This window comes from Plectropomus leopardus, chromosome 10 (assembly GCF_008729295.1).
Source record: "Plectropomus leopardus isolate mb chromosome 10, YSFRI_Pleo_2.0, whole genome shotgun sequence".
In the NCBI taxonomy this organism is placed as follows: Eukaryota; Metazoa; Chordata; class Actinopteri; order Perciformes; family Serranidae; genus Plectropomus; species Plectropomus leopardus.
Genome location: NC_056472.1, coordinates 548716 through 572138, shown reverse-complemented (window position 1 = coordinate 572138; position 23423 = coordinate 548716). Strand labels below are relative to the sequence as shown.

At 39.2% G+C, this 23423-nt stretch overlaps 1 protein-coding gene across 1 annotated transcript in view; it reads right to left on the bottom strand.

The window, feature by feature from the left end:
• LOC121949058 (contactin-associated protein-like 5) overlaps positions 1-23423 on the bottom strand; it is a 193431-nt gene that overhangs the window by 68089 nt on the left and 101919 nt on the right. Inside the window, exons 10-12 of the mRNA XM_042494651.1 lie at positions 8146-8289; positions 7659-7818; positions 165-271 (exon numbers count right to left, since the gene is read on the bottom strand). Coding sequence (XP_042350585.1) covers positions 165-271; positions 7659-7818; positions 8146-8289 — 411 coding nt within the window. The remainder of the gene's footprint in view (positions 1-164; positions 272-7658; positions 7819-8145; positions 8290-23423) is intronic.

The window sequence follows — 23423 nt, the reverse complement described above, 5'->3', positions numbered from 1 at the left end:
TCACAGTAAAGTCAGAAGATGAGGGTAAAGTGATTTTTCTTTTTCACTTTATTATTATTATTATTTCTGTTATTATTATTATTATTATTATTTTTATTATTATTTTTACATTTTTAAATTATTGATGAACATTAATTTCAAGAAAGTGATTCAGAGTGACTCACAGTTGTGACAGGTGGCTCCAGAGTAGCCGGTCCCTGAACAGTCGCAGAAGAAGGAGCGCCAGGACTGCCAACAGCGACCTCCATGTTCACACAGGTTAGGGAGACATCTGCAACACAGGCAAGGTTGTTCTATGTATGTTCTTTATTTAAATGTATTTTTTTTAGACCTGAACATTCACATTAAGCATATTTCTCAGTGTATAGAAACAGGCTAAAAAAATAAATCCTAATTAAAACAAATATAAAAAAGACAAACTACAGCTGGATGTATATTTTACAATAGCAGTTATTGACAGTCCCACCTTAGGTATCTACAGTTTGGTTAGTATAGTTCAGGGTCACATTTGACATGTTTTTCATGTCAAAGATAAATGCACTGAACATCAGATTGTATCACGCTTCAATAAAACTCATAACATCTCTGTGTCTGGTGATAGAGAGCTGCGATGAGCAGTGCCTTTTTACTGTAGAAGCTTTTGGTAGATGTGCAATTGCTGAAATGAAAGATGACGCCATTTTTCTCCAACTCACTTCACTTTGTTTTAATAATCAACAACTTCCATCTGCATCACAAACTTGTGGGAGAAAAAAACAAGCAGCTTTGGAAATGAGTATCTGCTCATTTAATGCAATATAATGCAATGAACTGAATTCGAGGGAGGAAAAGCCCAACATGTTGTCACAAATTCTTGGAAGATGCTATGTTTTTAGCAGCTATGGTGGTCAGTCGACCACTGTGGTCCACAGTGATCATATCAGTACTAACAGTTACTGGATAAATTTCCATGGAAGTTGGTAAGCTACAGACAATCATGGCCCCCATAACTTGATGATTACCTGATTTTGCAGCAGAAGTTTTTTCATTTAGCATCACGATCATATTTCAATTTGACCAAACTGCAAAACTAATGACATTCCTCTCAGCCTGAGCTGTGCGTTGTCTTAGTGCTAACTAGCACTAATAGCATGCTAACACCCTAAACCAGAGACTGTTGATAAACTGAGATGGCCCACGTTAAATTCATTTCCTGTGTCTGTGTGGTGTGTTTCACCTCTGCCCTGTTCCTTTAGGAGACAAGCGGCAGTCCTAAGTCTGTTCATTCCAATGGGAGAATTAAAGATGAGCACGCATTATGAGCGATCCATTTGCCCCTAAGTCACTGATGTAAATATTGGAACCATTTTTTCACAAAGATGCGGAGGTTTCTTGCACAACTTCCCCAACTTCCAAGGTGCATGGAGAATGGAGAGAGTCTTAAAGAGGTCAGAAAGCTCCAGCAACACTTGTAGCTTGAAGAACAACTCTATTCTCGGCTTGTGGCCTTCATCAGGATCATCAAGAGACACATTGCAAACAACATATAAATTGGTCGATTTGAAATAGAAAAAAAGAGTACATATATACAACCATCATATAAATCCAATTGATCACCTGTTAAGGTGGGTTGGTTAGAGGTCATGGGACATTAGACCAATTTTTATTGGCGGGGCCTACCTTAACAGGTGATCCATTGGATTTATATGATTGGTTGTATTTATGTACTTTTTTTTTTTTTTTTTAATATACCCTTTTTTTATTTATTTATTTATTTATTTATTTCAAATCTACCTATTTAAATGTTGTTTGCAATGTGTCTCTTCATGACCCTGAAGGCCACAAGGTTAAACATGTCGGTCAAACATAGTTCAAGCTAAAACTGTTCCTGGAGGTTTTTGACCCATTTTTCCTAAAAACCCTGGCCCTTCTAAACATTCTGACATTGAAATGGCATTTTTCTAGTGGAGATATCAGCAGAAAACAAATTTTGTTCCAGACATATCTTGTTTTTGCAAGATACTCTGGTGAGATCTGGTGAGATCTGGCAAGAACTGACATGATCTTACACTTGGTTAATATCAGATGTTACGCTGGCAGGTAAAAACAAGCTGCAAAATAAGGAACAGACATTACTGTACATTACAGTTTGTGCTGGAGGTCATGTATTGTTTTGAATCTGATGTCATCCATCCACACAATGTTTACTACACTTCCAAATGAGGTGGGGATAAGCAGAGAACAGATGAGCAGACCAGAACTGAATTCCATTTTGTACCACTGGTGCAGCTTGTAGTGTGATGTCTTTTGTAGTCGAGTATCTTTGGCTAAACTGAGATCGTGAATATGGTAACAAAACACCATGCTGACATTGCCATCTTGAGCTTTTTAGCATGTTGAGATTGAAATTTAGCTAAAGTGAATGTATGTTCTGAAACCTCTGAATCATGAATAAATTGGCATGGTATCTTTCAAAGACATGGTAAGAAAGCAATGAGCAAGGTAAATATTACCTGGAAAAAAAGAAGTAAAAAAAAAATCAACAAAGAAATGACCTTCAAAAAAGTGCTTAAAATGTTATCATAATTTTGTAACACAATTTTAAATATGCAGTTATGATAACTGAATAGTTTTCTATAGCTTTTTTTCTTTTTCTACCAAGTTGCTCATTGCTACATTTTGAAAGAAATTCCACCAGTATGCTCAGGATTCAAAAGTTAAAATACTCGTGAAAAACATCTGAAAGCAGCACAAGAAAAGTGATGTTGCTCCATGTTTCAAAGGGTTAACTGACATTATATTGGTATAAATTATAATTAAATAACCAAAAGTCTCAAATAAATATCTTCTCGGTTTTCTCTCAAAATGAGGCATTGGTGCAGTAGATGTTTCTGTTGTTGTGCATCATGCACAGGTTCTGCTGACAACAAACTTCACCGCCGGCTGACAGAAACTCAGCAGCACTGTGAGTTTTTCTGGAGCCAGTGTCAGAGCAACACTTTATAAACAAAGCGATTAAGAAAGACTTAGTGAAAATGAAAAATGAAAGGTCACACAAACCCCAGAGGCAGCGCGATGAGGTAAAATTTCAGGTACTTATTTTCAAATAATTGATCTTTTCATTATCAGTTTAAACAGATTCCTGTTCATTACTTTGTTTCAAAGCATCAATTTTATGTTCTCTTAACTTGAGTAAAGACACTGTGGTGTTTTCTGCAGTGACAAAAGCATCACTGTACATGTCTACTGGATTTGAACACAATAAGCACTTCGAGGAAACTCCACACTGCAATTTTTTGATTAATAGTCCCTTACTCAACCCTCCTCCAGTTTCACATAATTGCCGTCCTTTCAGGCATGCATCCATAATTTAATACACTCTAATCTCTGAGCCATTAATTGCAGCAGAGTGGGCTGGCTGCAGCTGGGATAAGATTGCAGCTGTCGGTTTAATTACCATCAAGCTCTTTCTTTTGTTGTGTTCACTGCTGCTGTCACAGGTCATGAAATTACAGTAGCTGACCTGCAGAAGTGCACTCTCACTTTAAATTGAGTTCATGAAGTTTAAATGGACACAGAGAGAAGAGAAGATTAAGTCACATAAAGGTTAATGTCCTCATCCTCTCAAAAAAAGCACAAACTGTGGTCATGATCCTAAAAAAGATAGGAAATGAGCAGGAACAACAACAGAGCTGCACATCTGACAGCCACATGCCCTGACAGGGCTCTGTGCTGTCATACTGCAAGCTGTATGAAGCTTTTGCTTCATGCAGCTTTATCCCATTCTGTTTTTGTGACTTCACCCCAGCAGCTGGAGATATGCCCCCTTTCAGCTAGTTGCTATAAACCTATATTATTTATACAGTCTATAATAGAGACTAAATTACAATCACAACTGTTTATTTACAATAACTCTGAGGTAGAAAACTGCCATGTCACACACATATTATCAAACTGCGCTAAGCAAACTCTGCCTTCACTGATTAGTTTAAAGCCACCTAAAAATAAAATTTAAAAAAATCAACAGCAGTTTAAATGTAGCCTTCAATATATAGAGAATATTTTCACCACCTTACCTTGCTGTAAAACAGCCCTTACTGACAGGGATTTGAAACCGTTATATCAAAAACCAAACTCCACTGAGAAAAACTGTCATTTTACTCCACTGAACAGTGATGATATATGATATTTATATTTTCAGGTGGCTAAAGTAGGCTTTGTTACTGCAGCCCCGTCCACAGCAGGATATTGCTTAGCTGCCGTGCCTTGTTGTGGGACTGTACTTTATTTAGGGGTGTGTCTGTGTGTGTGCGTATGTCCCTCATCTAAGCCAAAATCAAAAACACATGTCCCTCTTCAGTGACTCATTTTGCAGCTACCCTTCCCCACTCACAAGTGATAGTCCCTATCCCTAACCGGCGAGGGAGGCTGGTGTGGTGACTAGGAGCACGCACAGAATGCTGAGTCCAGTTAAAGTCAGACTGAGGTGTTTACATGACAGAATAGCACCACTTTCAATTGCATTATTTGGGTGTGTTAGTCCGAATTCGAGGAATATGATTTAGTCAGATTTCAGTCAGACTAACATGTTTACATGGATTTTTAAAGTCCAGTTTTAGTCGGACTAACACAATAATTCCACTTTTTCTAACATCATGTAAACTTGCTGACTGTCTCCATCATCTGCTGAACCTGAATGCAAGGATTTGTTCCTCATTTGTTTGGTCCAGCACTGATGGTGATCAGGTCTGACTTACAGTTTCCAGTTTCTTTCAGAGCTGCTGGGGTTGATGTCAGTACTGTATGCAGACCAGTCAAGTTTTTCTGCACCAAACTGGTAAAAGCATTTCTTCATTTCTGCATAAACTGAAGTCTAAGTATAAGTAAGTAAGTAAGTATAAAAAGATGAAATATCTTAAATCAAAGCAATATATGCTTGTTTTTCCTTTTGCTGCATTTTTGTTTAGTGCAGCTGTGCCACTTTAAAGATACAGTTCCCGGACATATAGCCTTATTCTAAAGCAATGGCACCAGCATTTGCTAATTGATTATATATATGAAATTGATGTCTTTACAGTGTGACTCTTTGTATGTGGTCTCTGTCATGTTGATAACGGGAAGAGATGATGTCCTTTCATCGGAGCAAAGCAGCCGAAACTGGACCAGACACAAACATGTGTGGGATGTCCACATTCAGTTCAGCCTTAATTGACTCAGACCTAAAGATCCTCTACTTGAGGCTTTACGACACAGAGGTGTTCATCATCACTCAGCTGTTTGAAGCTCAGACTGGCAAAAGAAAAAGTCTTTCATAATTCAGGCATTTCTTACAGCACATCCTTTCCCCTGCTGACAGAGCACGCCAACACACTGTTGTTCAGTCTGAGCAGCAGAGAGCAGGTAACGTCAGAAGCACAGACTCCCCTCAGGACTCTTTACAGGGGAAAATAGCAGTTCAAATGTTTCTGTCCCGTCTATAAATGTTCCAGACAAGATCCAGGTGCTCAGGAGATTTTGGTGGGATCCAGCTCAGCTCTGTGGAGGGTAATGAGGGACTGATGCCACGCAGGACAGAGGAGGCAGCTTGTTAGCACAGTCCTCAGGCCAGGAAAGATGCTGCCGAGCCCTGGCTGCAATGTAATTGGATGATCCTGTCAGTGTGCCTGTCTCTATTGGACAAGATGTCAGTGACTTTCAGCCTGCTCTGTGGAAAACATCATAAACAAATGAATAATGCAGATACAAAGAAGTCCATGAGGCCGAGTCAGATGGAAAGAGTCCATTTTCACTGATTAGTGTAAGACGTGTTCTAATTCAATGGACAAATCTTGTTGGGGATGTGGACATGTTTCCTGTTGAAGCTGCTCTTCAGCCAGTTGAGGTCCAAAGACTCACTGTCATGCTCAGTCATACTCAAAGGAAAAAGCCCAGCTAACAAATTTTGTTTCTGAAAAAGTTCTGAGAATGGTAAAATGCAATGTTTCAATTATGTTTTCAGTGGCAAGTTTCATTTTCATCACATTCTAGAAATCTGTCACCTCTCAGCATCACCAAAACATTCTCAAAATGTTAAAATGTTACCTGTTTTACACACTGTGTGTCAGAAGTGCGTGATTTCAGCCTCGCCGAGCTGTTTCATGCTTGTGGTGTTAACACATGCAGTGTTGTTGAAATGTCGCTGCTGCGTCACAGCTCGCAAATATTATTACTGTATTTCCTGAGCACAAGTGCCGCTTTGAAGACTTTTTTGAAGTCATGCAAGCTCCTGCATAGCCAGCGAAATGGTCCTGCAAATATTTTAAAATAAAATGCCTTGTGACAACAACTAATGGGATTCTGTCCACAGAGACAGTGTCAGATGGCTTTTAATTTGAAAGGGAAGTAGGGAAGTTTGAATAAAAGAGACACCTTTGTATTTCCTCATCTCTGTGACAGAGAGAGACTTTTAAACTGCAGTAAAAAGTGGTATAGAGTCAATATAATGATCAAAAAAAAATTTCAATCTATTTCTGCTGACAAACGTGCGCATCACATGTAAAAAATCTGCAAGCCACCATTTCTCTAGATGTGCTGCAGCTGACATGCAGCTGAGACGCGCCTGACAAGCGCTGCTCAGACGGGCAGTGTAAATGCTCTAAATTGGTAACATGGGCGCCAAAATAAAAAAACAACACGCTCGGCACTGTGTGAAATGGGCCTCAGTCAGCATATAACTTTACAGGAACATTATTTGATTGATAAACATCCTAAAAACGTTCTTTCAGCATTAAAATGTTTTCTTTACAACATTATTACAACTTGTAGGTAACATTAGCCAGTGTTATGTGAACGTCCCCTGCTAGCTGGGAGGGGTGAGGTGGGAGTCACAACCACCATCAATAAACCAAACTAAAGCTAAGCAGTCATACTGAGTTCCTATCAATCTTGTCCCTTGTGTCAACTTTAATTACACAATTTAGTGTGTCTGTGCGGCTGAAAGGTCTAAAGGCCACAACATGCTGCTCACACTGAATGTAAGCACAGAATACCTGCTCAGTGATTTTCCCATGAATGGAGTGTAAGAAGAAAAAATATGGAGCCACAGATGTGAGAGGAGATGCAGACAAACACAGGGACGATGATCGGTTTGGATGTTCAGACTGTGTGGCCGACTCCAAGCACATCATCCCACCCACATGTAGGCATTGCCATCTTGCGAGGGGGATGTCATTGAGAGCTGGAATCAGTGCAGTAGTGATATCCACAGTGGGGGAGTTCTTGCCAAAATACCTGTCTGACTAACCATGAGCAGCTTGTCAATCATGGCAGAGAATCCCCTTTTGTAGAACTGAATAACTTATTAAAACAAGCACTTGAACAAATAGGGTGATGAGAAATACCCTCAGTGACAGAAGCCATCTTTGAAAAAAAAAATCATTTGGCATCTACTTTGAGTTTTTAGTTTGGCCTATAACCATTCACCAACATGGAGGGGTTGGCTTTATGACCTATACTGCAGACAGACACCAAGAGGCGATCCAGACTGAAAAGCTACATTTTGGGGGAGCTGTCATGTTGTCCATCTTTATAAACAGTCTATGTGTAGAACACACTAGCTGTTGAATGTCTTAATCAGCCTGTCATGAAATACAGCCAAAAACATTCAGCTGTAAATGAAAACACACAGAAACCTTCTTTACCTGTCTCTTATGTTGCAGGTGTCAAATTGAAGCTCCTTATAATGTCCCAGCAGTCCTTGATGGACATGATTGAGGTTCATTGGCTGGCTGTTGATGGAGATGAGGCGCATGCAGCCCTGGAAGGCCACAGTCGGGTTGTGGCAGGCCGCTGGGGAACAGCCTGGGTGGAAAAGTCACATCAAGTACAGAAACCTTTATCTTCACTTGCTAAGGGACAATAGACACCTTTCAGGAGGTTTTTTTTTTTTTACAGATTATTTTTGGGGATTTTTTTCCCTTAATTGATAGGACAGCTGTAGAATGACAGGAAATGTGGGAGAGAGAGGAGGAATGACACGCAGCAAAAGGCCACAGGCTGGAATTGAACCCTGTAAAGGCCACGTTATATGGGGCACACACTCTAGCAGGTGAGCTAGAGGCCACCCCACAGGAATTATTTTGACACTGTATGTCATCACACATGTTGGTTTACTGAGCATCTACACACCTCCAAAGTAGAAGTTGCCGCTGGCCTCCACTTGCTCCCTCTGTTCAATGGTGGAGGGTGGCTCATTGTCCAGAGTAAGAGAGATCTGTAGACTTCTGGTGTCGAGACTCGCAGAGTGCCACAGTCCATCATTGACTCTGTGACCTGGAGACAGAGGGGAGTACTTTACATCACTTAGGATGAAACACTGCATCTGTCTCTTGGTCATCTTTTTGCATTAAGGCAGAATTTATAAGAGCAACATGTTGGTCCAAAATAATTTACTTTCAGTGCATTGCCATGATTAATGGTTTTGCTCACAGCAGCAGATCAAACCTGTCATAAAGAGGTTGAAATTTGAAATTGAAAGCTGTTTATCATAACCTGAAACCTTTTTTACTCATTTCTGCTCATTTTTTGTCTGTTTTGACTGGGTTTGAAAATGTATGTGTTTAGTCAATTTTTTTCAAGTCAATTTTATTTATAGAGCTCATTGTCACACAACATGGTTTGCCTCAGAGGGCTTTACAGTGTACAACATCCCTTAGACCCTCACATCCCCCGAGGAAAACTCTTGAAAAAGAACCGCTGTAATGGGGAAAAAAAAAAGGAAGAAAGAGCAGCAGAGGATGATGAGGGATCCGTCTTCCAGGACAGACAGACGTGCAATAGATACTGCAACCAAGACCAAGACCACAATCAGGAGGCTAATAAATCTTAAACTGAATAATAGAGAATTACAGTAATCCAGCCTAGAGGTGACAAATGCATGTACTAATTTTTCAGCATCTGTTTGGGAAAGGATATGTCTAATTTTTGCAATGTTACGCAAGTGAAAGAAAGCCGTCCTTGAAGTTTGTTTATACGGGAGGCAAAAGATAAATCTTGATCAAATAAAACTCAGAGGTTCCTTACAGATGTGCTAGAGGCCAAGGTAATGCCATCTAGAGAAATTACATTGTTAGAAAGGGAGTTTCTGAGGTGTTTGGGGCCAAGAACAATAACTTCAGTTTTGTCTGAATTCAGCATCAAGAAATTGCGGCTCATCCAGGCTTTTTCGTCCTTAAGACATGTTTGAAGTCTAGATAGCTGATCAGTTTCATCTGGTTTCATAGATAGATACATTTGCGTGTTGTCAGCATAACAGTGAAAATTTATAGAGTGTTTTCTAATAATGTTGCCTAGAGGAAGCATATATAAAGTAAAAAGGATTGGTCCAAGCACAGAACCTTGTAGCACTCTGAAGCAGACCTTAATATGTGCGGAGGACTGATCGTTGATGAGAACAAATTGGGAACAATCTGATAAGTAAGATTTAAACCAGGTTAGTGCTGTTCCTTTAAGGCTTAAGATTTGATGGTCAATGGTGTCAAAAGCAGCACTGAGATCTAAAAGGATTACAACAGAGACCAGGCTTGAATCAGAAGCAATCAATAAGTCGTTATTAATTTTTACTCGTGCCATCTCTGTACTATGGTGAAGTCTAAAGCCTGACTGAAAGTCCTCGAATAAACTATTATCTTGGAGAAAGTCACAGAGTTGATGAGCAACCACTTTCTCAAGGATTTTAGAAATAAAGGGGAGATTATATAACGGTCTATAGTTAGCTAAAATCTCAGGATCAAGAGTGGGCTTCTTTAGAAGAGGTTTAATGACAGCTACTTTAAACATACATAGCCTGTTAATAAAGACACATCAATTAATATCTAATAAAGCAGGCATGTCAAACTGGTCCACAGGGGGGCCGGTGTGGCTGCAGGTTTTTGTGCCAACCAAACAAGAGCACACAGTTTGACCAATCAACTGTCTGAAGACGGAGATCAGTTGATTAAATGAGTCAAGTCTGGTGTGCTGCTACTTGGTTGGAAACAAAACCTGCAGCCACACCGGCCCCCCTGTGGACCGGTTTGACATGCCTGTAATGAAGAATTGTCTAATAAGGGTAAAGCGTCCTTAAGTAGCCTTGTTGGGATGGGGTCTAGCAGGCATGTTGATGGCTTAGATGCAGAAATCAGAGTAGAGAGTCGGTGAAGGTCAATGGAGGAAAAACGGTCCAAATAAATTCTAGGCCTTGCTGCCATATCCAAGCTACCTGAGTCTGGGGTCAGGTCAGTTAAGGGCAAGAGGTGATGGATTTTATCTCGAATAGTTATAATTTTATCATTAAAGAAACTCATAAAGTCATTACTGCTAAGGGCCGAAGGAATACAAGGCTCTATGGAGCTGAGACTCTGAGTCAGCCTGGCTACAGTGTTGAAAAGAAACCTGGGATTGTTTTTGTTTTCCTCAATTAATGATGAGTAATAGTTTGCTCTGGCATGGCGGAGGGCCTTCTTATACATTTTAAGACTATCCAGCCAGACTAAACAGAACTCTCCAACGTTGGTTGAACACCAATTTCTTTCAAATTTTTTCGATGTTTGTTTCAATTTGTGGATCTGGGGTTAAACCATGGGGCTAATTTTCTTTGTTTCATTATTTTCTTCTTGAAAGCTGCAACAGAGTCGAGAGCTGATCGCAGTGAGCCAGTAGCAATATCAACGAGACAATCAATTTGAGAATGGCTTAAGTTAGTAAGAGTATTCTCAGTCACTGTAAGACATGGTAATGATGTCAATGCAGAAGGAATCCATTTTTTAAAATTTAGCCACTGCTGAATCAGATAGACATCTAGAATAGTAACTCTTGCTGAGAGGCCTGTAGTTGAGTAATAAAAAATTTAAAGTTATTAAATAACGGTCTGACAGAGCGGGATTCTTGGGGAGGCTAATAAATCTTAAATATCGATGCCGTATGCAAGGACTAGATCGAGGGTGTGATTGTAGTGGTGGGTGGGTTTATGTACACACTGCCTGAAGCCAATTGAATCCAAAAGCGTGGAGAAAGCAAACTAAGGCTATCACTAATAATACCCATGTGAATGTTAAAATCCCCTACGATAATTACTTTGTCTGATTTAAGCACTAAACTTGATATAAGCTCAGAGAATTCAGATAGAAATTCAGAGTATGGGCCGAGGGCACGGTACACTATAACAAATAGAATTGGCTGTAGAGTTTTCCAGGATGGGTGAGAAAGAATAAGGAAAAGGCTTTCAAATGAACTATAGTTTAGCTTAGCCTTAGTGTGAATTGCTAAGCTTGAATCAAAAATAGCAGCGGCTCCCCATCCTCGGCCAGTGTCGCGTGCAACATGACTATTTATATGCCCAGGAGGAGTGGATTCATTCAGGCTCATGTACTCAAACAAAGCCAGGACAAAGCCAGGTCTCAGTGAGGCATAATAAAACAATATGATTATTCAGTATTAAATAAGTGACTAAAAGAGCTTTGGTTGATAGGGATCTAATTTTTAAGAGTCCGCATTTAATTCTCCTGTTATGATGCTGTTTGACAGGAGATGTATTCATTTTTATGAGATTTTTTTGCACAACTCTCCTTTTATTTATTTTAGATTTAAACAAATGAAGTGGTAGGGGGACAGACACCGTTTTTATAACATTTACATTATGGGTGTGCGACTGTGCTAGAAGCTCAGAGAAGCGTGTAAGACTGTGACTCTGCACCCTGGTCCCAACTCTGGGATGTCATGGCTTTGGGCTTCTAATAGACTCAGCCAGAGATTCCTAGATAGGAGAGCATCTCCATCCAAAGTGGGAAGGATGCCATCCCTCTGGATAAGACCAGGTTTACCCCAAAAAAAGTGCCAATTATAGTGGTTTCGAACCACTCCTTACCAAGTGTACCAACATATCTGTTTAAGGGGCACAGGTAAAATCACAGGTAAACTGATTCCTGAATTAATGACACAAAAAACAACTCTACTGTCAACCAAATGATAACTAATGGATTATTACATTTTTCCTAAAAACTTCAACTTCACTAGTGAACACATGTGGCTTCAAGTGAGAGACCAAGAGGATCTTTAAATTATTGGAGAGTGTTTACCTCAGCCAATCACAGAGCAGAGAGTGTTCTCTACAACCAATCACACAGCATTGAGAGTTACCCACACCTAATCACGCAGCAGAAAGCATTTAAATCAGCCAATCATAGAGCAGAGAGACTCAACTCCAGCCAATCACAGAGCAGAGAGCATTAAATACAGCCAGTCGCAGAGCAGGGAATGTTAACCTCAGTCAATTGCAGAGAAATTACAGAACAGAGAGAGTTAACTATAGCCAGTCATAGAGCAGAGAGTGTTAAGTACAGCCAATCACAGCGCAATGACAGTTAACTCTAGACAATCACAGAGCAGAGAGCATTAAATACAGCCAGTCACAGAGCAGGGAATGTTAACCTCAGCCTTTAGAATTGCTGCTTGCTGCTCAACTTTTTGTCTGTTTGCTGCTTTTATCCACAATAAATCACCCTAAATAACTGCTAGTGGGACTTTAATGCATTTGGCATGATGGAAGTGTCTATCAGTGAGTCTGTCCATGCCAGAGGATGTGTCATTCTTCATCACATGTTCCCGTACATGTGTGAGGCTCCCTGTCGGACAATCAGACAGGTTGTTAATGTTTATCATTACTGATAGAAATTCTAAAAAAAATGCTAAACTAACACTTAGGTTGTCATAAAACTGCAATTGTTCTATAGGGTGTTTGTAACCTCTGCAGATCGGATGTGTATTTGTTTGTTGATTGGTTTGGTTACGTTTCAACATGCTCATGCTTCAGTATGATATAGTTCTCAGGAGGCTAACCCCATGATGGCAACTGTGAATAGCCTTCTGGGACCCAGTACATTAATTCATGTCCCCTGTTGTGGACATTTAGTTCACACACTTGTCCTTCAATTCTTTTGAGCTACACTAACAATTCCTGTTGTACGTTAAAAGAGGACATCACTGGAAAGCCCAGGATGTCCTCCTTAAAGTACAACAGGAATATCAAGATCATGTTTGTGTACTTTTTAACTACATTGTTGTAGGAGACAGATCTGAGGCAGAGAGAATCCTTTACAAGATAGCTGAGGGAGACTCAGATTTGGACTCGTCAGATGATGCCACAGATGAGGGTGAGTTTGAACCTTTGATAGAAGCAGATGGTTAAGAAGAAAACGATGATGTAGAAGGTTCAGAAGATCAGACAGATACAGAAAAAGAGACAGCCAGTGATGAGGAGCGAAGACGTCATCCTTTGTGGATCAAGCGTGACACATATGTTTGGTTCCAGGACGGTGTTCAGTTTCAGTACTCAGACACTCTTCATATTTCTTCATTGTGTAGCCTAAAATAAAATATATTTTTAAGTCATAAATAGGTGATGCCATAAAGTGTATGTAATGCATGTGCATTCATTCATTACATTTAATTATTATCATGCAATGGTCTGGGTGAATGCTCTTTTATCATTGTTCGACAGGTGTGCATCAAAACCATTTAACGCACGCATGTAGTTCGGCTCAAGTTTTATCGCTATTCGAAATTAATACACTACCCAACTTGTAACCATAGCAACATAAAAGAGCACAGTTGTTGAAGCTAACTCCTTAGCAATTACAGCGAACAGAGCTGAGTTTAATTGAGTCAAGGTATTATTCGTTGTCATGACAACGGTAAACTCTTGCTTCATAAGCTTTTGATTTTGAGTGCAAATCTTTCACTAAAACTTTGCTAATGTTTGTATATAATGTTTATTTTATTTGCAAATGACTATGGCATAAGCAGGATAATCGACAAGTAGGTTTGCATTAAACAGTTTTAAGGATTTTCACGGAGACAGCCACCACACCTCCATGTTGTGTCTTAAAACTTTAATGCATACCTACTCGTTGATTATCTTTAATTTATTACTGTTTTACCTTTCATTTATTGGTGTTTTTTTTCTATCAGAATAGATATACACCTTCATTACCTGGGCTTCCCAACTCTCAAGATGAACCTGCTACCCGTGCATACTGGAGTCCAATTCAGTACTTTTCCCAGTGCATTGACAACAAAGTCTTTGAAGATCTGACAACATTTATAAATTAAACAGAGGTGTTGTCCACAGGAGTGTCATTGAATACTATTCCAAGAGAACTGAAGATCCGCTTTGGCTTATCAATCGACATGGCCTGCCTTGGCTATCCCTGAATTAGAATGTGTTGGGCTCAAAAGACAAAAGTGACAATTATACGTAGCAAAATGCCAAGGGATAGGTTCTTCAAGCTGAGAAGCTCACTCAAGATTGTCGATGATCTGGCTGTAACAGAATAAAACAAAAAAGGCCAACATTCTCTGTAAAGTCAGACCACTACTTGACCATGTGCATGGCAAAGATCCCGAAGATATTTGCACAAGGTGGTCCAAAAAAGAAAAAGTTTAGGTCCAGGTAAGAAGACCAGCAGTGATCAGACATTACAGCAACAACATGGGTGGTGTGGACCTATGTGACTGCATGCTGAGCTTTTACCGCATGTAAAACAGGACCAAGAAATGGATGACACGTGTGATTACTCACTTCTTTGATGTTGCCATCACAAACTCCTGGATTCAATACAAGTCTGACAGCAAAACACTTAACCGACAACAAAAAAAAAAAACACCCAACAGTACCTGAACTTCAAACTGCATCTGGCTGAAGAGTTTATGAATTGCCCAGTACTTCATGATAGTAGTGAAGACAGTGATGGGTATGAGCCACCAACCAAAATGATGATCCCTCAGCCAGAGCCATCTTTCTGCACATGAGGAGCCACACACATGCCTGAGATGGTGGACATCAGTCATTTAGAAAGATGCAGAAATAAGGGCTGCAGAGGCAAAACGTACATGAGTTGTACCAAATGCAAGATGTTTCTCTGCGTTACCAAAAAGCGAAACTGCTTCCGGGATTATCACCTCTGATGAAACATGCAAAGAAAGGAATGAAGATCAACAAAAAAATGAAAAACTAAGTTAGGGTTCAAGTTTATTAAGGTTAAGCAAATACATAGATCAAAATAAAGTTAGATAAAAATTTGTTCTGTTTATCACTGTTGAAATAAAACATTAGAAGGAGTCAAGGAGATGCATCAACCACAATGAAAATTTGATAATGTGTTCAGTTTAAAAAGAAAATATAGTACCATCCTTATTACCATTAACCTGGTGAAAAAAAATCTGTGTTCATTTTTTTTCTATTAGTTAAATTTCTAATTTTATTTTTTAAATAGATTTTTTTTGTTTTTATATTGCTCATATCACCATAAAGCTATTTTCTGTGAGTTTTTCATCCTCTAAATTGGGCTGTCATTTTACACAAAAAGGCTCCCACAGTCCAGTATAGTGGATATCCTTTAAAATAAAAAATAGAAATAATTAAAAAACAAAATAGGTAGGAAATCACATTAAAAAAGAAATTGGATGACACTTTTTTCCTTGGTTCCCAGATGAGTCACATCTTTCACTGCTCAGTTTACACATTACAATTTCAGTGTTTTGGCTCAATAAGAGCTCAGAGGGGACAAACGGGTTAATGCAGAATGTTCATTCATTGAGTTATTTTAATTTGTCAAAAAATATGGCCTGTTAAGTCAAGTTTGCCCAGACTCTCGAGAAAATGTTTCCCCAGACCCTGCTCCCAAGGAATCCATTAGAATCCAATGATGCCTGTCCTCCCCCCAGAGGACTGCATGAGCCTCAGGCATCTGTCTCTCCTTGCAATTGGTTGTTTGGTGGAACAGGCAGTGTAGCTGCAAAGGACACATCAACCTCAAACTGAGCTTCAAATGACACAACAACATCTGTATGGAGGCTCTATGTCTTTTATACCAAATCAATAATCTCTGCCGCTCAGTGTCTGAAAACACCAAACATTTGCCTCCAAAACATCTGCAGAGGTTTTCCATCACTATGCTGCACCCCCCTCCGGCTCATCTGTCAGAGCTGCTGGAGTCCACATCTATCAGCTCCACTGCTAACCCCAGGACACAGCACCGCTTAACATGACATCACTTGATCAGTCCTAGCACCATCATGCTCATTCATTCACCACAACAGTTTGTAACAGTGATTAACATGTGGCATCATGTGAGAGACCCAGAGGATCTGATACATGGACATGGGGTGTCACTTGAAAACATTGTTGGATAGCACCTGTCACTGCAGCATGATGTGCCACAAAACACTGCTGGTAATGATGTAATATAAGGAGCATTATTGCACCTATAAGGATGAATGGGAGAGGTGGTGGTTGGGTCGAACAAACCCTGGACTTTCTTGCGGGAGTCTGGTGTTCTCTTTCCAGCTGAATATGTTTCTTTTATACACATTATCATATGCCTCTGTCTTCCTCCTCCTTCCTAACCATCCATGCCAGCATGTATGATTGTTGACATCCTGGCGTTGGTTGCCATGTGCTTTTGTTGCCTAAACATAACCACATGCAGCGTAATCCCAGCATGTGCTTTTGTTGACATCACGGTAGCTGCATCTCTGTACTTCAACTTCAGAGTTAAGACTGAGGTTAACCTCTGAATCTGGATGACAGAACAAAACGGTTTTACAAAATGTTTTGCAGATCTTTCACATTTGGAGCTTCATGACACAAACTCCATTATGCATGAAGCTCTAAACTACAACAGCAGGCAGCCTTATCATTTCAGCTCTAAACCCAGCAATCTGGCAGATAAATTACACACAGCACGCTCATGTTTATTGTCTCAGCTGCTCTGTTGTTTTTCTTGCCAAGGGTCACTGCAAGAACCATGAAATATTTAAGTACATTTTTCAGCATTTAAAACTGTTTAAGACACAAAATAGATTCCATGCTTTAGTTTTGATCCATCACAAGATTTCCAATGATTTCAAATGGACGGGTATTACCGAGAGACCCTGATAGGATGTGTCTGTGCGTCATGTTCTGCATTCCAACATCAAGTCTGTTGTTTACACAAATCTTCTGACTAAATCCCAAGATTATCTGCTGATGTGATTGAAATGTAATGTGTCTTCCAACTGAATTTGCACACAAAAATGCACCCAGTAATTACGCTTGCTGCAGCCTCAATAATTATCCACCCAGAGGAGGAAAACACAATGGATCAGAGCCAAAGCAATAACACTGCTGTCATAGTGGACACAGCAGAGACACGTGAGAGGAAACACTGGCTCTGTCACTACATGCCGCAGCTCAGTCATATATAGCTTTTTTCAGAATATGTTTGGCTGAATGCCATCAGGTGATACCTGTGTGGTCACAGACATATTTAAGGACAACCTTTCATTAAATTGATGGTTTTTTTAATTACATAGTGAATATCTTTATATGGCTGCAATATGTTGTGCTTCACCAGTAACAAAAGAAAATTATCTGGTTTTATGGCAAATTACACGAAAGGGAAGAGGAGTCAATAAACTTTCTTTTTTTTTGAGTGAAAACAAAATGATAAAACTGGGCTGCTGGTTAGAAATGAAGGAGGTGTCTGTAGGTGGATCTGTTGCCTGTGGTGTGGGTTTCAGACCCAATGTGGTTTATGAATTTTAATAATCAATGATTTCTCACTGAGATCCTTCCAGCTGTATTTTATTCTGGGCATCTGCTCAGAGTCCGGCTCCCCCATCAAACACGATTATATGTGTTATCTTTGCAAAGCAATCCCATCATCCCCGCATGGGTCTCAACATGCACAAGATGAAAAATTTCTCCTCATAATTCTAAGAAAATTACATTTTTGTTGAGGACAAAGACACTTAAAATATGAAGGATAGATTTATGTGCAGGAGCACATCATGTTCTGCTTCTGCTTGGATGAGGTCAGCCATGTTGTTCCAGCCTGCCTCAGTCACATGAAGCATAAAAATACAAGACAGAGAGAGAAACACGCAACCACATGGAGCAGATGGACAGCTGAGGAAAAGCAAAGGATTTTCTAACTTCCTGGCTTCTGTTGGGTCTGGTTTACTGTCATAGTTTGGGTTTAGGATTGACTTGAAAACACAGTGTGTCCATTCACACATGACTACTGGGTTCTTCCTCCAGCTTCTCACTCACTAGGTTTACCATTTATGTTGTAAATAATTTCTACTAATACCAACAATGCCTCCGCTGTCAATTACCCAGCTGTACCTGCTCAGCACAGAGAACCATATGGAGCCAGAATGGTGACTTCAATGTTTGGCACTGAAAATAACATTTGGCATTGAAAAAAAAATCTGAAACTGAAAAAGGAAAAATTGGAACTGAAACACTTGTATTGTAAAAAGTTGTAATGGCATCAAAACAAGTATTGGCATTGAAAAAGCTTAATTGACAAAAAAACATGGACATAAAAAAAAGATTGTATTTTTCTGTATTTTTGCATTTTTATGTGTTTTTTCAATGACAATCTTTTTTCAAAGACAATCTTTTTTTTCAATGATGTTTTTATTTCTGTGACAGTTTTTTGTCGATGTCAGTAGTTATCGGTTTCGGCTGGCTGTCACACTTTTGGCATGAAGGGGAGGGTTTACGGGGAGGGGCTAGGAGAGTGCTATTTACATATCATTTGCATATGGAGAAGAGAATAGCGCTCTACTGCCCTCCACAGTATGCAGGAGGCGTCTGCCTGCAGGCCTCCACTGTGAGGTCACTTCCCGTGCAGGCTTCACTCTTAAGTCACCTCCACTGATGACGTTGGGACGCAGAATGGAGGCTGGCGGTATCGCGACACGAGCATAATGGCGTGAGACGACTTATTCGACTTTTCACACCTACTTCAAAGGAAAGAACGAATATACCTGAATGAAAAATTGAACATTGATTAAGTAAAGAGTGGGGGGAAGCTAAGACAAACCTCCATTGAACCAGAAACGGCCAAACAACAACAAGGCATTAAACTGACTCTGACTAGCTTATGCTAGCAGCAAGCTACCAGCTTAGAAAACTTTTCATGCAGAGCTGGAATTGAACCAGTTCCTCTATGGATCGATGCAGAGGAAGAGCACGAGGACGTGGAAAAATAAGACACAGATTTGACAAAGTAAGCAGAAACTTGTTCTCACCTTCCCACAACGATATTCCTAAAGACATGGAAGCAAGCGCCCTGGACATGCATAGTTATGCAAAGGGTTATAGCCCCGAACGAGTGCCACTACCTGACTCTGACTCTGGACCTACAACACCGGCTCCTAAGAAGGGGAAAACTGAGTCAGGTACCCCGGCCTCAAAGAAGGACAAAGTTCAGCTTACGCTTGCCGACATACAAGAAAACATTGTGAGGATGCTGGCAGATAAAATAAATGAAAGAGCTGATGGCCTGGAGAAGAAGGCAGATGAGCTTGGCCAACTCATTAAACAAAATACGGAAAGTATCAAAGATTTGAAAGAAAATGCCGAATTCTTGTTCAATGAAATTCAAGATATGAAAAAAAACGTTACTACGATCCAAAAGGTCTCCTCTGCACAGGAGAAGAAAATATCGGAGCTGGAGGAACAACTAAACGAAGCTGAGCGGTACCAGAGACGGTGGAACCTGAGGCTGTATGGGCTGCCGGAGCAGAAAGGAGAGGACGTCAAACGGCGGGTGACAGAGATCTGCTCGGCGATCGCGCCGGAGGTCGGAGACCCTCTCCTCCATATCGACATCAGCCACAGGCTCGGAAGGCGAATGGAAGGCAAAACGCGACCAGTAATCATCAGGTTCACAACAAGATCAACAAAAGACATCATATAGAAGAAGGGGAAAGGTTCTGAGTACCTGTCCTCAAAGAAACTTTGATTCGGGGAAGACCTGACGGCGAAGGACAAGGAGACCCGAGGCAAGCTGTGGCCCCAAATTGAAGCAGCTTGAAAAGAAGGAAGAAAAGCCTTTTTCGTTGGGGTCAGAGCCATAATCGATGGCAAGGAACTGCGGCCTGAGAAGGGGACTACCTGACAGGCCAGACATGGAAAGTGAAGCCCTCGCCAGAAAAAAATAACATAAGGTATTATAACTGTTAATTTGAGTATGAGTAATAGGTGTTGAAACTCTGATACATATAAGTGTGTCACTGTCTTTGTGTTCAATTAATGTAAGGGGTATCAGAGACATATTGAAAAGGAAAGCAATTTTTTTGTTTTGCAAAAAGTTTAAGGCTGATTTTTATTTTCTGCAGGAGACACACGCCTTAGTGTCAGATTATAAATTTTGGAAAAACCAGTGGGGAGATGACATCTGGATGTCTTATGGTAGTAACAGATCGTTGGGCGTTGCTATTCTAAAAGGGAACTTTAAAGGAAAGATTTTGAAAAGTAAAACACATATCTTTGGAAGATGGGTTATTTTAGTTGTCGAATTAATGGATAATATCTTTGTGTTGGGGAATATATATGGAACAAATAATAACGTAAAAAATAAATTGTTATTTCAAGAATATGAGGAGGATATCTCACAAATTATGGTTTCATTCCCTCAAGCTAAATTAATTTTAGGTGGTGATTGGAATGCAGTCCAAAACCCATCACTAGACTGTATACCACACCGCGCTGTACGAGCAGACAAAAATGCAGAATTTGAAAATATATGTGTTAATTTAAATTGCTTTGACGTTTGGAGGCATAGAAATCCTGATAAATCTTCCTTTACATGGAATACTAAAGATCTGAGTAAACAGTCTAGAATAGATTTTTGGTTAATATCTAGAGAATTGGAAAAACAAGTGATAGATACATATATTGAGCCTTCTGTGCTCACAGATCACAAACTTATTTACCTGTCAGTAAGTTCAAATAATATATTACAAGATAAAAGATTTAATACAGGTTACTGGAAATTTAATGGCACCTTATTAAAGGACAAACGATTTTTAGATACTACAAAATTAATTATTAAAGAAAGTTGGATAACAGGTAAGACTTTGAACTCATATTGTGGTCAGTGGGAGTTAATGAAATATAAAATTAGGAGGTGGGCATTCAGAGAGGTAAGGAAATAGCAAAAAATAAACGTATTAAAAAAGATGGTATAGTTAAAGAGATAATCACAATACATGGAAAGAACCAACTGTCTCAGGAAGATAAAATTAATTTAACTGAACTTCAGCTACAACTGGATCAATTATACGAAGAAAAGGCCAAAGGAGCCTTTATAAGATCCAGAAGGAGATGGATGGAGGAGGGAGAGAAAAATTCTAGATATTTTTTTAGCTTGGAAAAGAGAAACGCTGAACTCTCCTCCATTCATAAACTTGATATTAATGGTCAGACCTCAGTAAATAGGAAGGAAATCTCTTATTATGTTAAAAACTTTTATGAAAAGCTGTAATTCTGAGAAGCTTCATAATACTGATGAAACCTTTTTTTCCTCAATAAAGAATGTAGCAAATTGTATTGATGAAGACTCCAAGAAAGTTTGTGATGGAAAAATAACTGTTACGGAGATTAAAATCTGTATATCTAAACTGAAAGAAAATAAATCTCCGGGCAATGATGGATTGACCAGTGAATTCTACAAAGAATTCAAAGATGACATCGCAGATTTTCTGTTATGTGTATTTGAAGAAGCTCTTGAGGCTGGTAAATTACCGCCCACTATGTCTCAAGGACTTATTACTTTAATACCAAAACCAGGCAAAGATCTGTTACTGATTGAAAATTGGAGACCTATAACCTTAATTAATAACGACGCGAAGCTATTTTCATTGATCTTTGCTCAGAGACTTAAACCTTGCCTCAATACAATTATTGATGAGTGTCAGTCAGGTTTTATGAAAGGACGGCACATAAGTAACAATGTCCGATTAATTTTAGACCTGATTGATTACAGTGATCTGCTTGAAGATGACAGCTACATTCTTTTTGTGGATTATTATAAGGCTTTTGATACAGTAGCTCATAGCTTTCTCTTAGAAAGAATCTAAACCTTAGATCTGTTTGGATTTGATAGTTACTTTAAATCGGCCATTCAACTGTTATATAAAGATTGTAAAAGTTCAGTTAGATTGCCTACAGGCACAACACAGAGCTTTGATATATGTAGAGGGATTAAACAAGGAGATCCCGCTGCACCCTTTTTATTTCTTTTAGTTATGCAAACCATGTTAGTGCACATTAATCAAAGCAACTTTAGCGGTATTAAATTAGACAGGAAAGAACTTAAGTGCTGCCAACTAGCAGATGACACTGCAATTTTTCTAAAAAATGGAAAGGAGGTTAAAAAAGCCATCGCATGCCTGAATAAATTTTCAGGGGTTTCAGGGTTAACTGTAAATATTGGAAAGTGTGATTTGTTTGCCTTAAAAGAGAAGCCTAATGACCTACTTGAAATCAGTGGGATTCCTATTAAAGACGTGGTTTCAAATCTGGGTATAAAAATATGTAAAAATCAAAAGGAACGGGCCAATATGAACCTTGATCCTCTGGTAAAAAAAGTGAAAAAGAAACTTGATTTTTGGTTGGTAAGAGATTTATCTCTGAATGGACGTGTTTTACTTTCTAAAAGTGAAGGTCTTTCACGCCTAATTTACCCAGCAATGGTCATGGATGTTCCACAAGAACATATTACACAGATTGACAGGAAAATGTTTGACTTTATATGGAAAAATAAACCACATTATTTAAAAAGAATGTATTATGTAATTCATACTCTGAAGGAGGTTTAAATGTGTTAGACTTTGGTACAGCCAACATAGTCTTTAAGATCAACTGGTTCAAACGATATATAAAAGAAAAAGACAAATTATGGTTTATTATCCCAGAACTGTTATTCAGGAAGGTGGGTGGTATTGAGTTTTTGCTGCATTGTAATTATGATGTAGGTAAGATTCCTGTCAATCTGTCTAATTTCCATAAACAAGCCTTAATGTCATGGTTAATGATATACAAGCACAGTTTCTCTCCACACAGATCTTTAATCTGGAACAACAAAGATATCAAATATAAAAATAAAACATTATTTTTTGATGGTTGGGTGGGAAACAACATTTTGTTTGTCATGCAATTATTAAAGAGAAACAGACAGCTGTACAGCTATACAGAATTTCTAACGAAATATAAAATACCCATCACTCCTAAAGAATATGCAATTGTATTTGACGCAATTCCTACTGGACTGCTGACACTTCTACAAGGGGGAGGAGAGGAGAACACACGATATTCATCAGAGCTCTCCTTAGGTGGAGTACAGTTAATAAGTGACAAATGTAGCAATAAATATATTAGGAAATTGTACCACCAAACCTCAACCCCTCAGTCAAAATCCAGTTGGAACTCAAAATTTGAAAATATTAAATGGAAATCTGTATGGACGTTTAATCAGAAATTTTTTGTAACAAATAAAGTCAAGGAAGTAGCTTTTAAAATATTACATTTAATTTACCCAACAAATCAAGTTGTTGTAAGATTTGGGGTTGTGGAGAGAAACTGTGTGTTTTGT